The following is a 13638-nucleotide window of genomic DNA, read 5'->3' on the forward strand; positions in this document are numbered from 1 at the left end:
TAAGAGCAATATTGATTAATTACCACCCAGTGTCTTCTCCCACTCAACTATACCTTTATCCATAGCAACTGCTTACCCTTAATGCCATACTGCTCCAGTTTGTACAGCAGTCTTTTATGTGCAATGTTATCAAAAGCTTTCCTGAATATCAAGTGTATGATACTAAAATTATTTTTTGCATCCATTTTCTGTCTGACCACATCATAGTGTCCAATCATGTTGGTCAAACAAGATTTTTCCCTTAACTAGCCCATGCTGTGTCTAAACTATACTTTGTGGCCTGGTCTAGATGATCTGGCACTTCTTTTACCAGTGACTCCATTATTTTCCCTGGAATAGAAGTTAAACTAACAGTCTTTAATTACTCATGTTACTCTTTGATCTCTCTCTTTGTGAATTTGGGGGTACATTTGCACATCTCCATTGATTACCACTCTGCCTTCTCCCACTCAACCATCACTTTACCCCTAGTAGCAACTTGTCCTACATGCCACACTGCTCCATAATTTCTCATATTTTAATCAAAATAAGAACAGAAAATATTGTGCATATATAATTATTTAGAGAATATTAGTAGGGAACGGTAGTATACAGGAGGATTTGATTTTAATTCCAAGTTTAAAAAGATAGAAAAATTTAAAAAAGTGACCAGCAGTGGCAAATGATTAAAATATATAACATATATATAGGTGCAAAATAAATTCGATTGATTCATTTTATCTCAAAATAAGTTGTTTAGTAGAGGATAACTATAGACGTTGGAAAGATTTTTTGAATCAGGAGTGCACCCTAACACTTTAGCTATTACTAATATATTAAAAGTGAATGGTAAAGGCTATTAAGTGATGATTATGTTTTTGGCAAAAAGGTAGAGGGTGGCTATCATATGGTGATGGAAGAAATAGCCACAGCATTTCAATGGGAAAAAAACTGTCGATAAAGTGAGAAGTAAAGAAAAAGAAGATTCTCCTATGAAATTTGCTAATTCTGGAAAGGAATTCAAAACATGATTTTTATTGAATTTTACACTCTTAAGAGAAATGAGAATGAAATATTATATAGGACCTTTGCTCAAGAGAATTTGAGTTCAGAAGACAGTATTCAGAAGAGACTGCGTATGTCTGATTAAATTTATAGTTATCAATGTTTAACACTAATTAAAGTTTATTGTTTAAAAACCGTATTATTCATGTTTTATTTGATTTGAACTTATTGTATTCAATTGTTATTTGAATACTAATATTTTTATAAAATTTCCCTTTTCTTTTCTTCATATTCATGTCCTTATAGTAGTAATGTACTTACTTGTTTCTGTTTCATATCCTAATATCAATTTAATATTTGTATGCTGAATATGAATAAATTTCTTGTTTTTATAAATTATGACTTGAAAATATTTTTTATATTGTTATATTTTGTAATTCAGACTTTTTACTAATTCTAACTAGCCCTTTCCTTTATTAATCTGAATTATTCAGGTTTTAGTGTGTATATATATATATATATATATATATATATATATATATATGAACTTAACTTATTTATACATTATTACTTTTTAAATTATGGTACTAGTGGGAGCATCAGGTTTGTAGTGACCTCAACCAACTCGCTTGTTATACATAAATCTAGCCCTGGTATGGATAGCTTTATATATAAATATATAACATAAATACATATAAAAACAACAAAATTAATGCAGATTTAAAGAAGATTAGACACTTTTATAGAAAGTTGGAGGAATTAGAGAATACTGGAGAAATTGGAGAAAATTAGTGAAAGTTTGTGAAAATTAACATTCTCCCTCATGGCAATACATCTGCTACTTCCTCAGGGGCTTTGAGTAGACATATAGCCATACTAGAGGAATGTATTATACATACCCATTTTTGCTAGGCCAGTTTTGCTAGGTTAACTTTAGGTAATTACTTGGTGAATAATTTGGAATAATGAGAGTAATTTTTTTGAATATATGTACTTAATTTTAAATAAACAGGGTGGTTTACGTATGTGACAGCAAACTGTGATAGGAGATTCAAAGCCCTACGGGTATGTATCAGATTAAAATATCATTGTACCTCACCTCCACATCCTGTGATGGTCAGTCTGAAAATGTTCAGTTTTCCCGCCGCCTTTAGGTTTTGTGTGTATAGATTTATTTATTGGGCAGATGTACCAGGTTTTATCCATGGCATGATAGTTTACCTTGCCGTAGGCAAATCTAATGCTCTGTAGACAGCTGAGAGAAATGAATGAAGGTGGAATCTCACTGTTATAAAGAATTCTAGGACTAGGGCTCATAAATTCAAATTACAGGGCTTGAGGTTTAGATTAGATTGTAGGAAGTTTTCTTTTAGTCAGCGAGTCATTTATTGCTGGAACAAGTTGCCCTCACATGAAGTTGAGGCTGACAGTTTAAATAAATTCAAAGGTTGACTGGATACTTGCCTGCGTGAGGAGTGAAGCATATAATAAGTGTTTTCTTATCTACTTTTATTTTTTTTTGCCAGTGCAGCAAAAGCCTGTGGCTTCCTTGCTCTATATGGCTATTACTATTGCCATAAATAGTAAAATCACAGTCAAATTAAAGTTTATTATATTTCTTGATTTTATGTTTTCTTCCTATTTACTTCCACATTTTTATCTACAGATTTCTATGCTGCATCAATAAACAACACTGAACAGCTGCATTCTCGTTTCATTGGTTATCAGTTAATCAGTACACTGCATTAACTAACTTGTTTTAGAAGTAGCAGACGTTGCAAGAACTTTGTTCCAGCAATCAACACCCGCTGGCTAAAGGCAAATTTCCACATATCTATTCTGCAACTGTCTTTCCTCAGTTTGAATTTATGTCCACTCAAGGGTGTAATCTGAGCAGGAGAAAGAATCCCTATCAGCATTGAGCTTGCTCAATCCATTCAAAGCCTTAAACACTTCAATCAGATCACCTTGCAGGGGACTAGTCTCCATATGCTGCAATTTTCAGAACTGAAGCCTTTCTTGGTAAGAGCACCCCTTTGTTCCCCTCACCAATCTCATTGCTCTCCTCTGCACTCGTTCCAGCAGCTCTTATGTCCTTCCTAAAATGTGACCACCAGACCTGTATGCAGTACTCAAGGTATGGCCTGACCATTGCCTTGTACAAAGGGATGATCGCTTCCTTATCCCTGCTAGCAAAATTCCTGTATATCATTGAAAAAAACCTGTGAGCTGTCCTGGTAGCATGGCTGCACTGCTCGGAGAAATTCATATCTGACTGCACAATTACTTCTGGGTTGCTTTTATTCTTTGCTACACTGAGTGTAGTATGACACAGTTGATACCCATATGCAGTATTTTGCATTTTTCAGTGTTTAACTTTCAGTTGCCACTTCTCAGCCCATCTCCCTAACTTTTCTAAAACCTGTTGCAGTAGCATACTGTCATTAACAACCCCTTGCCAACATTTGTATAATCTCCAAACTTGGACAGTAAGCCTGATATACCTTCATCATTTTTATTGATGAATATAGGAAACAACGAGCCCATCACCCACCGACCCTTGGAGGACTCCACTAATAACATTAGTCCATGAAATGCGTGTCCATTGATTACCACTCTGTCTTCTCCCACTCAACCATCCTTTATCCTTAGCAGTGACTTGCCCTTAATGCCATACTGCTCCAATTTGTACAGCTGTCTTCCATGTGGAACAATATCGAAAGCATTCCTGGAATACAATTATATGATATCAAAATTATTTTTAGCATCCAGTTCCTTTGTGACCACATCGTAGTAGTATCCAATCAAATTGTTAGACAAGATTTCCCTAGCTGTGTCTGAACTATAATTGCAGTCTTGTCTAGGAGATCCTGCATTGCTTCTTTAACCAGTGATGCCATTATTTTCCCCATAACTGAAGTTAAACTATCAGTTCTGTAATTAATTGTCACCGTTTGACCCTCCTTTGTGAATAAGGGATACATTTCAACATCTCCAGTCTGTGGGGATCTCCCCTGAATCCAAGGATGCTCTCATAATTATAGCTGAGGGTTTGCTTATCTCCTTTGCTGCTCCCGTAATGTAATTGGATATATTCCATCCACCCCAGGTACCTTTCTTATGTTTAACTTCAACAATTTCTCATCCTCTTTCCTCTCATTTATTACAAAATAATTTAACTCTCTGTTAGAGTTTGATAAACTTCTGGCCTCCACTTCCGTACAGAATTCTTTATGTGTGAACATAGATGCAAAATACTCATTCAGTTTGTCAACTACCTGAGTAGGATCATCAACAGTCGAACCATTGATAACAAGTGGACGAATCTGATTCATCCCCTTTTTTCTAGAATTTACGTAAGAAAAGAAGTGTTTGCTGTTTTTCTTTGTATCCTTTGCCAAAGATTTCGCATAATCTGCCTTCACTTGCCTAATCTCCTTTGTGATGTGATTACAGATATCTTATTACCAGAAGCTTTTGTGTTGCCTGATAATTTATTATCTTTAGTAGTGGCATATGATGCAAGAAAGAAAGCTTATACAGCATTGGCAAAAAAAAAAAAAAAACTTCTCATTTCACCTATCTATTCACTACAAAAGTTTATCCAGTTTTTCCCTGAATCTGTTTAAACTGTCAACTTCCACAATGGCAGAGGGAAGTTTGTTTCAGCAATGAAAGCGCTAAAGACAAATTTCTGCACATCTATTCTGCAACTGTCATTCCTTGATTTGAATTTATTTACCTTCAAGTGTGTAATCTGAGCAAGAGGAAGAATTCCATCTGCATTGAGCTTGCTGAAACCAATCAAAGCCTTATATACAGTCATCCCTCGATTTGCACGGTTTCGCTATTTTTTGCGGTCAGGTATTTACTATCAAAATTTTAGATTGCGCGGTAAGTTTTGCTAACTGTGATTTTTGTTTACAAAGCTTCAAAAATAGGAATGAAGACCAGATTTTGAAAATTTATTTATGATTTTTTACATGATTGAAGATTTCATTGAAAGGGAAACACATTTCACTATAATAACAAACTCCCACAGAATTCCAGCTATTGGGATTATCACAAATGCAATAATATCTAGTTTACTACCCGTTAATATCAGATTGCACTAATAGAAAAGCCCAATAACCTGGAAAGTGCAAATTATTTTTATTGTTTTATGGTCGTGACTTCCAGAAATGTGCTTTAGAAAATCGCAAAGGCATTCAAAACTGATACTTATAACTAAACAGCAATAAATGGTGGTGTGTTTTTCCTGTTTATTTAGACATCTTCCTAATTTGGGAACCCCCTTCGTGGTAAAGTGTTTTAATCGGTAAGCATTGCTTTTGCAGATTTAATATTTAATATTTCTTGTCTGTATAAAGTGTGTGTTTAATTAGTTTCTGAAATGAAAAAAGCTAGAAAAAAAAAGATTTTAATTTAAAGGAAAAAATTAAAAATCAGTAAGAAAATTCTGAAAAGGTTGTGAGATTGGCCAAGAAATACAGTATAAATGAATCTAACATTCAACGAATTAGGGAAAAATGCTGAAAAAATTAAAAATTCAGTTATCTCTTCCACATTGTTGGCTGCAAAAATCACTACAAAAGTGAAAAATCTATTAATAGAGAAAATTGAATAATTACATTCTTTCTTGATAGAAGATCTTAATCAAAAAAGAATGTGCCTCAGTTCAGATATTATTCACACCAAAGCTCTGCAAATTTTTAATCACAAGAAGAAGAAGCCAGTCTATCCAATGCACACATCTTTTAGGCTAATAAGGGTTTGTTTGAAAATTTTAAAAAATGTCAAAGTCTTCACAATCTAAAATTAACAGGCAAAGCAGCCAGGATAGATACGGAAGCTGCTTCTTTGTATCCGAAAACTTTAAAGGTTATTGCTTTAAAAAAAGAAAACTTTAAAGGTTATTGCGACTGAGGGCTATCTAGCAAGTCAAGTGTTTAATGTTGATGAGACTGGCTTATTTTGTAAGTGTATGCCAAGCCGAACCTTCATTTCAAAAGAAGAGAAAACTGCCCCAGGTTTCAAAGCTGCAAAAGTTAGGTAAACACTTTTGTTATGTGGCAATGCAGAGGGTGACTATAAGTGCAAACTGCTTCTAATTTATACTTCAGAAAATCCTCGTGCTTTTAAAGGAATATCAAAAAGCTCCTTTCCAGTTCATTGGAAATTGAGCAAAAAATCCTGGATGGCAGCCGAAATCTTCAAGGATTGGTTTTTAAATTGATTTTGCATTGAAACAAAAAGATATTGCCTGAAGAAGAACATAGCATTCAAACTCTTGCTCATTTTTGACAAGGCACCCAGTTATCCTGCATATTTGTCTGATCTGCACCCAAATGTGAAAGTTACCTTTTTTCCAGCGAATAAAAGTTTGTTAATTCAACTGATGGACCAAGGTGTTATAGCTTCCTTTAAACTTTTTTACCTAAGATCTTTTTTACAATTGGTAGAAGCTACTGATGGAATAGGTAGTCTTTCAATTTGAGATAATTGCCGGAATTATAACATTCTTGATGCTATAAAAAATATTGAGTTTGCATGGGGTGAAGTTAAGAACTCAACAATGAATGCAGTGTGGATAAAGCTGGCCACAAAGCTGCACTTAAAGATGCTATGGTCGAGATTCCATAGGTTTGTTGAGATTGTGAGAATTGGCAAAATGATTAGCAGAGAGGGATTTGAAGAATGGAACCAGCAGATTTTGCAGAAGTCCTTGAATCTCATAGAGAACAATTATCAGTGGAGAATATTTTTTCACAATGTGAAAAATATAACAAAAATGATAAAAACGAAGAAGATGCACACAAAAATTTGACTGCAAAGAGACTAGCTAAGTTTTTAAGACTTGCAAATCAGCTTAACCAAGAAGCTCTGGATAAGAATCCTAATTTGAAGAGGAGTTTAAAATTTCTCAGAACTTTATCATTAGTTTTAGTTCCTTATGAAGAAATTTATAGAGAAAAAGCTCTTTTTTCCAAAAAAGTGCCGGATATTGTTGCAAGTGTATCACAGGAAAACATTGACAAAGCAATGTTTAGATTAAATTTAGATTAAAAATATAGAGGTGCGTATTAGTAAGATTAATTTTATGGACATGTTTGTAATTTTTTCTTACCAAATGAAGACAATTTTTTTCAATTTATTTATTTTTTTTTGTTTACAGGTACAAAACCCTCATTATGTCATATAAACTACGTTTCACAGTGTGAATTTAGACTGCACTGTGTTTTCCCAGAACATAACCCCCACACAAATTGAGAGATGACTGTACTTCAATCAGATCACCTCGCAGGTGCTTAGTTTCCAGATGCCGTAGTTTTATAGAACTTAAAGCTTTCTTCATAAAAGCACCCCCCTTTGTTCCCTTCACCAATCTTGTTGTCCTTCTCTATACTGATTCCAGCAGCTTTACATTCTTCTTAAAATGATGCCTCCAGACAGGCAGTACTCAAGGTGTGTCATGACCATTGCCTTATACAAAGGGATAATAACCTCCTTATCCCTGCTAGCAATGTTCCTGTATATCATTGACAAGACCCCATGAGCTGCTCTGGCAGCCTGTCTGCACTGCTCTGAAAACTTCATATCTGACTTCACAATTACCCTCAGGTCTTTTTCATTCTCCACTACCGTGAGTGTAGTACCGCACAGTTGGTACATTACTCTGGAGTTACTGCTACCCATATGCAATACTTTGCATTTGTCAATGTTAAACTTCAATTGCTACCTCTGAGCCCATTTGCCTAACTTTTCTAGATCCTGTTGCAGCAGTGTATCGTCATTACTGTCATTAAAACCCTGACAACCTTTGTATCATCTGCAAATTTGAACATTAAGCCTGATATACCTTCATCAGTATCATTGATAAATATAGAAAACAACAATGGCCCCAACACCAAACCCTGGGGGACTCCTAATTCAGCTTTAATGCAGCTTAAGAATTGTGCTTAATGATTATTATTTTAAAGGGATTATTAAACTAAATTGCAGATAATTTTTTGAAAATAATTATTATTATTATATCCAAACAAAAAAAATATAAAAAGGTAAATGCAGCCATTATCAATCCACTGCAGGATGGAAGCCCCCACAACGATTAATTTTGAGGGAAATGGATCATAATTTGCCACACTAGTCAGTGCGGGTTGGCCGATGGACCGTATTTTGCAGTGAGGGTCTTGAATCCTGGTCTACTCAAAGAGCATGTGCTATTGCACATGCTCTTTGAGTATATTCAAATAATAGTACAAGATAAATATTTTATATTATTTCAGGACCCTTAAAGAGGTACAGGATATGGTTATTTTGGCCAAGTTGGATGAATCAGATTTGATATCTGTTACACAGCCACTATATATGGCAAATGACTTGAATGATGACATAAAACTGTTGGAGGTGGAATCTGGTCTTCTGGCTAGTCTTTTGAAGGGAGATAAGTAAGTGCTATAAATTTTTATTAGAGTATCAAACAATAGGAAGATACTTGTATGGTTTAAAATTAAGATATTTATATATATAACATTTGGATTTTCAGTAATGGTCATAATAGTTTATAGTTGAAAAATATGACATTTTTATTTTCTCACACAATTGCATTAGTTTCTTCTTTTTACGTGTCATGATTCCACCCGAAGATGGCATCATTTTAAAAGTGGTAACTGTGACTCATTTATGAACTTCTTTTGGCACCTTAAGTGTTTTTCATTTAGACCCACAATCATATAATGATATTTAAAAAGTACCAGACATTTGTGGTATGTGAAGCATTATTGGTATTTATAGTAATATCCTAGTTACTAACTCTCCAGGTTTATAATGGTGAATAACTCTGTCATAACGTAGAATGTAACCGTTTTTATATTTTTGCAATAACATAGTTTTTTTGTTTTTTTATAAAATAAACTATGATAAAATTGTAATTATTAAAAAATTATGCAAAAATCTACTTATTTTCATTAATAAATTGGCCATGGGATGTGCTACTCTACCTTGCAAATTGAGATTATTGGATAACAGCATTTTCTGTGTAAGGTAACATGTGACTGTTTAAAGTTAATCATTAAATAGTCATATATATTTCCATCATCAATGCATCCGTGAGTTAGTAATAGTATTCACCATTTAGTGCAAGTAAGCCACAGACTTTTGTGCACCCAAAAAATAAAAAATTAAAAAATAATAAGAAACTGCAGGCTTTGTCCCCTTCTCGTTTTGCTTATCAACCCCAGTGCACCCTTTTCATTGTAAAATGTAGAGGTATAATGGAGTAAGTCAAATCTTTTCTACATAAAAGACACATCTGTTGAAACGCATTGATCAATATCTAATCAGGAAATGACCTATGTAATTATTTACCTATGCATTTGTAGTGACATATTGCCATTCACCTCTCTTCTCCCATTGGCTACCCCACCATGTGGCATTCTCAAGGTCGAATAAATATCACTATGTAATTATTTATCTGTGTTTACATAGGTCACTTAGGAAAAGGCCTTTTGCTTCGGGTTCCATAATGCATGAGAAAGATTGGAAGAGTAGGACTAAAATATTTGCGAACTATACAAATATTTAAAATATTTACAAAATGGCTGGAGATGACGCACTGCTTGATTAGACTGGGGTTCGAGCCCATGACCACCAAATACGGAGGATGCGGAAAGGTCAGGGAATGACCACTGCATATCCCCAGAGCAATATAGCCTTAGTTGCTAATGCTCCTAAAACCAAATAACAAACAAACAAACCTTCTTATTAATATACAAAAAAACATTACAATGGAACATCAAATAATGCCAAACGTGGTCATGTATTAGACAGTGAAGCTCATGCACAAGGTTGATGAACATTATGAAGGCAGTTGTCTTGGTGTGACGAATGTTGGCATGCATCTCACGTACGCACTATACATTGTCAACAGCAAGTGTCTTATTCTGCCCAGTAACCCATTTATGTGCCTTCCATTTAACAAAAGTAGAAGTACGATTGTAAATAGTTTAATATTTTGTAAATATTTGTATAGTTTTGTATTGTATAACGTTATTATTTGTATAATAATAATATTATAATAATATACTAACGCACTGATCGAAATCTAATCAGGAAATGACCTATGTAATTGTTATTTGCACATTTGTAGTGACGTAATTGCACCTCCCTCTTCTCCCATTGGCTCTAATAAGTGACGTAATTGCCCTGCCCCTTCTACCATTGGCTCGAATAAATATTATTATTATTATTAGCCATATGGTGCAAGGAAGTCTGACGCTTATGCTGCACCAACAAAAAAAAAAATTCCCATGTTACCCTGAGAGAGAAAGAGAGAGAGAGAGAGAGTCAGAAGTAGAAGGGAATCACCAAGAAAGCAAGAAAGAGAAGAATGGTGATATCCAGCTCAGTACCCTGGGTTTGCCAAGCCCATACTCACCAGATGTGAGCCCTGGGGTTAAATCACTAGGAGGAAAACTTTTTTAATGTATAGAGAAATAAATGATAAAAAATTATAAAAAAATAAATGATGTGAGGGCTGTTCAATAAAGAATGATCGTAATTTTTTTTTTTTTCACAACATATGTTTACTAATCATTATTTGAATGGTCCTTTTTAAAATAGTCCCCGTTTGGCGAAATGCACTAACTGCAACATTTCTGCTATTCTCCAAAAAAAAAAATGGTTGAAGCCATTTTTGACATGAGTGTAGAATTGCCTCCCATGTCTTTACTTCGTCTTCTGATGACTGGGAATGTTTTCCTTGCAGCCCCTCCTTTTACTTTGGAAAAATGAAAAAAAAATTGCAGAGTGCAAGGTCAGGACTGTAGGGCAGATGAACATATTTGGCATGAATGCTGGCTCAGTACTCAATGACAGTATGAGCAGTGTGAGGTCTTGCATTGTCATAATGCAGCATCCACCTGTGTGCAATTGTGGTAATTTCTAACGAATGTGATCCTGCAAAGTGTTCAGTGCAGTGCAGTACAGTTCTGTAGTAAGGTTCCATAACAGCCATATGTTATGGCACAACATGCTGATAAACCATTTCTTGGTTGTCAAAAAGAAGAAATGACCATAACCATTCTGGCAGAAGCCACAGCTTTTGCTTTTTTCAGTGGTTGCTATGACGTAGACTTCCAAACAGAGCTTTGTTGTTTACTCTCTTGGTCAAAATGGTGAAGCCATGTGTCATCTGCCCTTATCACCTTGTACAGAAGCTCACCATCTTTAATAACATTCATTGCAGCTCCTTACAAACCTCCATGCGAACTTGCTGTTGCCAGGTGTGAGTGTGGGCAATATATTGCAACAACATTTCTGCAGTTATGAACTTTTTTTGTAATTTTTCGGAACTTTTTTGGAGGCTGTTTATTGATTAATCAAAGCAGAGCCTCTAAGTAGTTCGCCTTTGTAATGTAAACAAATATATATTTATTCTTGTAGCCCATTCAGCACACTTAAAGAAAAGTATGAAAATGTTAATCTTCTTTTGAAAAAAATTCAGTATAAGCATCATGGTTGGCTAATGTGCGGAGATTAGTCAATAACTTTTGTGTAACAACTTGGTTACACAAAAATGCCTTGCTTTCAGTGCAAATGGGATTGTCGAACAAGAAGTGAACATTGGGAGGAATGATCCACTGGCAGAAGAAAACAAAGTACTCTGCATATAATGCTAGGTTTATTGAAACAGTTCATCCATGCCCCGATTAAGAAGAAAATTGTTTCAAGTATGTTTGAATTAAATTTCCATTGCTTACAGATGAAAAAAACCAAAGCAGGAATTTTAGTTAGACTTCAAATCCACAAGCTGCTGCTAGGCTGTGAAGAATATTTGAAGAATGTATTTGAAGAATGTATGGATCAAACTGGTGAGAAGTTTGAACTGGCTTTAAAAATGTAGTGTGTAATTTTTTGGGAAACAATAAACACCCAGATTATGAGACTATCATAAGTTCAGAAAATTAGGCTGCAATATGAGTGTTAAGATACACTTTTTGTACTCTCATCTCAACTATTTTCCAGAAAATTTAGATGGTTTAAGTGGGGAGAGCAGAGGGAAGATTCCATCAGAATATGAAAGAAATGGAAAACATTTACCAAAAGGACTGGAATATCAGTATGATGGCTGACAACTGATGGATGCTAAAAGGAGAAACACCCACTGAAACTAGTTGCCTGAGGAAGTAAAAAAGGTGCAATTTTAGCCCAATCTAGTGTATGAGAAGAAGAAATTCAATTTGTGGCCATCCATGCTTGACAGGAGGATGTCGCTGTTGATAAATCTCTTATATTGTTATTTTATACAAAAATAACAATACAATCTCTTGTATTGTTATTTTTGTATAAAATTAACCTACAAGTAGAACTTGGTTATAACTAGATTCAAGGGACCGAAGAATATTGCTTGTTATTACCGTTTTACTTGTTATATTTATTATTATAGCTATATGTTACTTTTGCTGTTTCTCACTACATGCACTCAGATATATACGGTACTTAAGAAAAAGATAAAAACGAATAACAACCATAGCTCATAATTACACAATTAACAATTTATTTGATATATTTATGCACTGTATGAATAATTCAAAAGGAAAATAATTTAATTATTAAAAAGTCTTGTTTTTATTTTTTAAAGAAGTCTTCCAACTCATGTTTCAAATTTCTTTTAAGGTGAAATTTGTGAGCAGTGTCTTTTATTTTACTGAGATAAAATCGAATGGGATCGATTTCATTGGCTTCATAAAACATAGAAATAGTCTTTAAAGCAGTTTGTGCTTCTGCACTCGACCCAACATTAACTGGACCAAAGTCTTTTTCTGTAACATTGAGAGTGTCTCATTAGTTGGCATTTTGGCAGTCGCAAGGTTGTTGTCCATGGTCTTATAACTGTCCACACATGCCAACCCAGTATCCAAGTTATGTTTCTTCAATCACATTGTTAATGGAATAATTGACTTCTGTGTGCTTTAGTCCTGCCTTATTGAAAGAGTTTTTGATGATCTGTGAAGTGACATCCCAAGCCATGCTCATGAATCGGATGGCATCAAGAGCTGAAATTTCTCTCTGTTTTTTTTCAATGGATTCTATAGTTTCCAATATTAAAATTCATCTGCAATGCTACTAAATAACACTGACTCGAATCTATAAAATGCCTTTATTATGATAATATAAAATAAAATACATGCTCATGAATCGGATGGCATCAAGAGCTGAAATTTGAAATTTCTCTCTTTTTTTTTCAATGGATTCTATAGTTTCCAATATTAAAATTCATCTGCAATGCTACTAAATAACACTGACTCGAATCTATAAAATGCCTTTATTATGATAATATAAAATAAAATACATGCGTACTGATCATATAACTGTATATTAAATTATTAAAACAAAATAAAATAAATATTGTATAACAAGAAAAAAATACAATAAAATATATAAAATTAAAGTGATAAAAGTTGTTTAAAATCACTGGAACCACTAACACAAGAGCTTTCGGTAGCGGTGCCTCCGTAGCCAGGTGGGCAGGAGCAAAAGTTGAGCGTAGCACATGCTTCTTGATTAGACCGGGGTTCGAGCCCGTGCCCACCAAATACGGAGGATGCGGAAAGGTCAGGGAATGACCACCATATATCCCCGGAGCAATATGGC

General features: G+C 34.4%; 1 protein-coding gene across 1 annotated transcript in view; it reads left to right on the forward strand.

The window, feature by feature from the left end:
- Positions 1 to 13638, forward strand: part of LOC150085555 (sister chromatid cohesion protein DCC1) — a 300470-nt gene that overhangs the window by 19999 nt on the left and 266833 nt on the right. Inside the window, exon 2 of the mRNA XM_090373339.1 lies at positions 8271 to 8432. Coding sequence (XP_090229465.1) covers positions 8271 to 8432 — 162 coding nt within the window. The remainder of the gene's footprint in view (positions 1 to 8270; positions 8433 to 13638) is intronic.

This window comes from Mastigoproctus giganteus, chromosome 5 (assembly GCF_048544385.1).
Source record: "Mastigoproctus giganteus isolate SK-2022 chromosome 5, ASM4854438v1, whole genome shotgun sequence".
In the NCBI taxonomy this organism is placed as follows: domain Eukaryota; kingdom Metazoa; phylum Arthropoda; class Arachnida; order Uropygi; family Thelyphonidae; genus Mastigoproctus; species Mastigoproctus giganteus.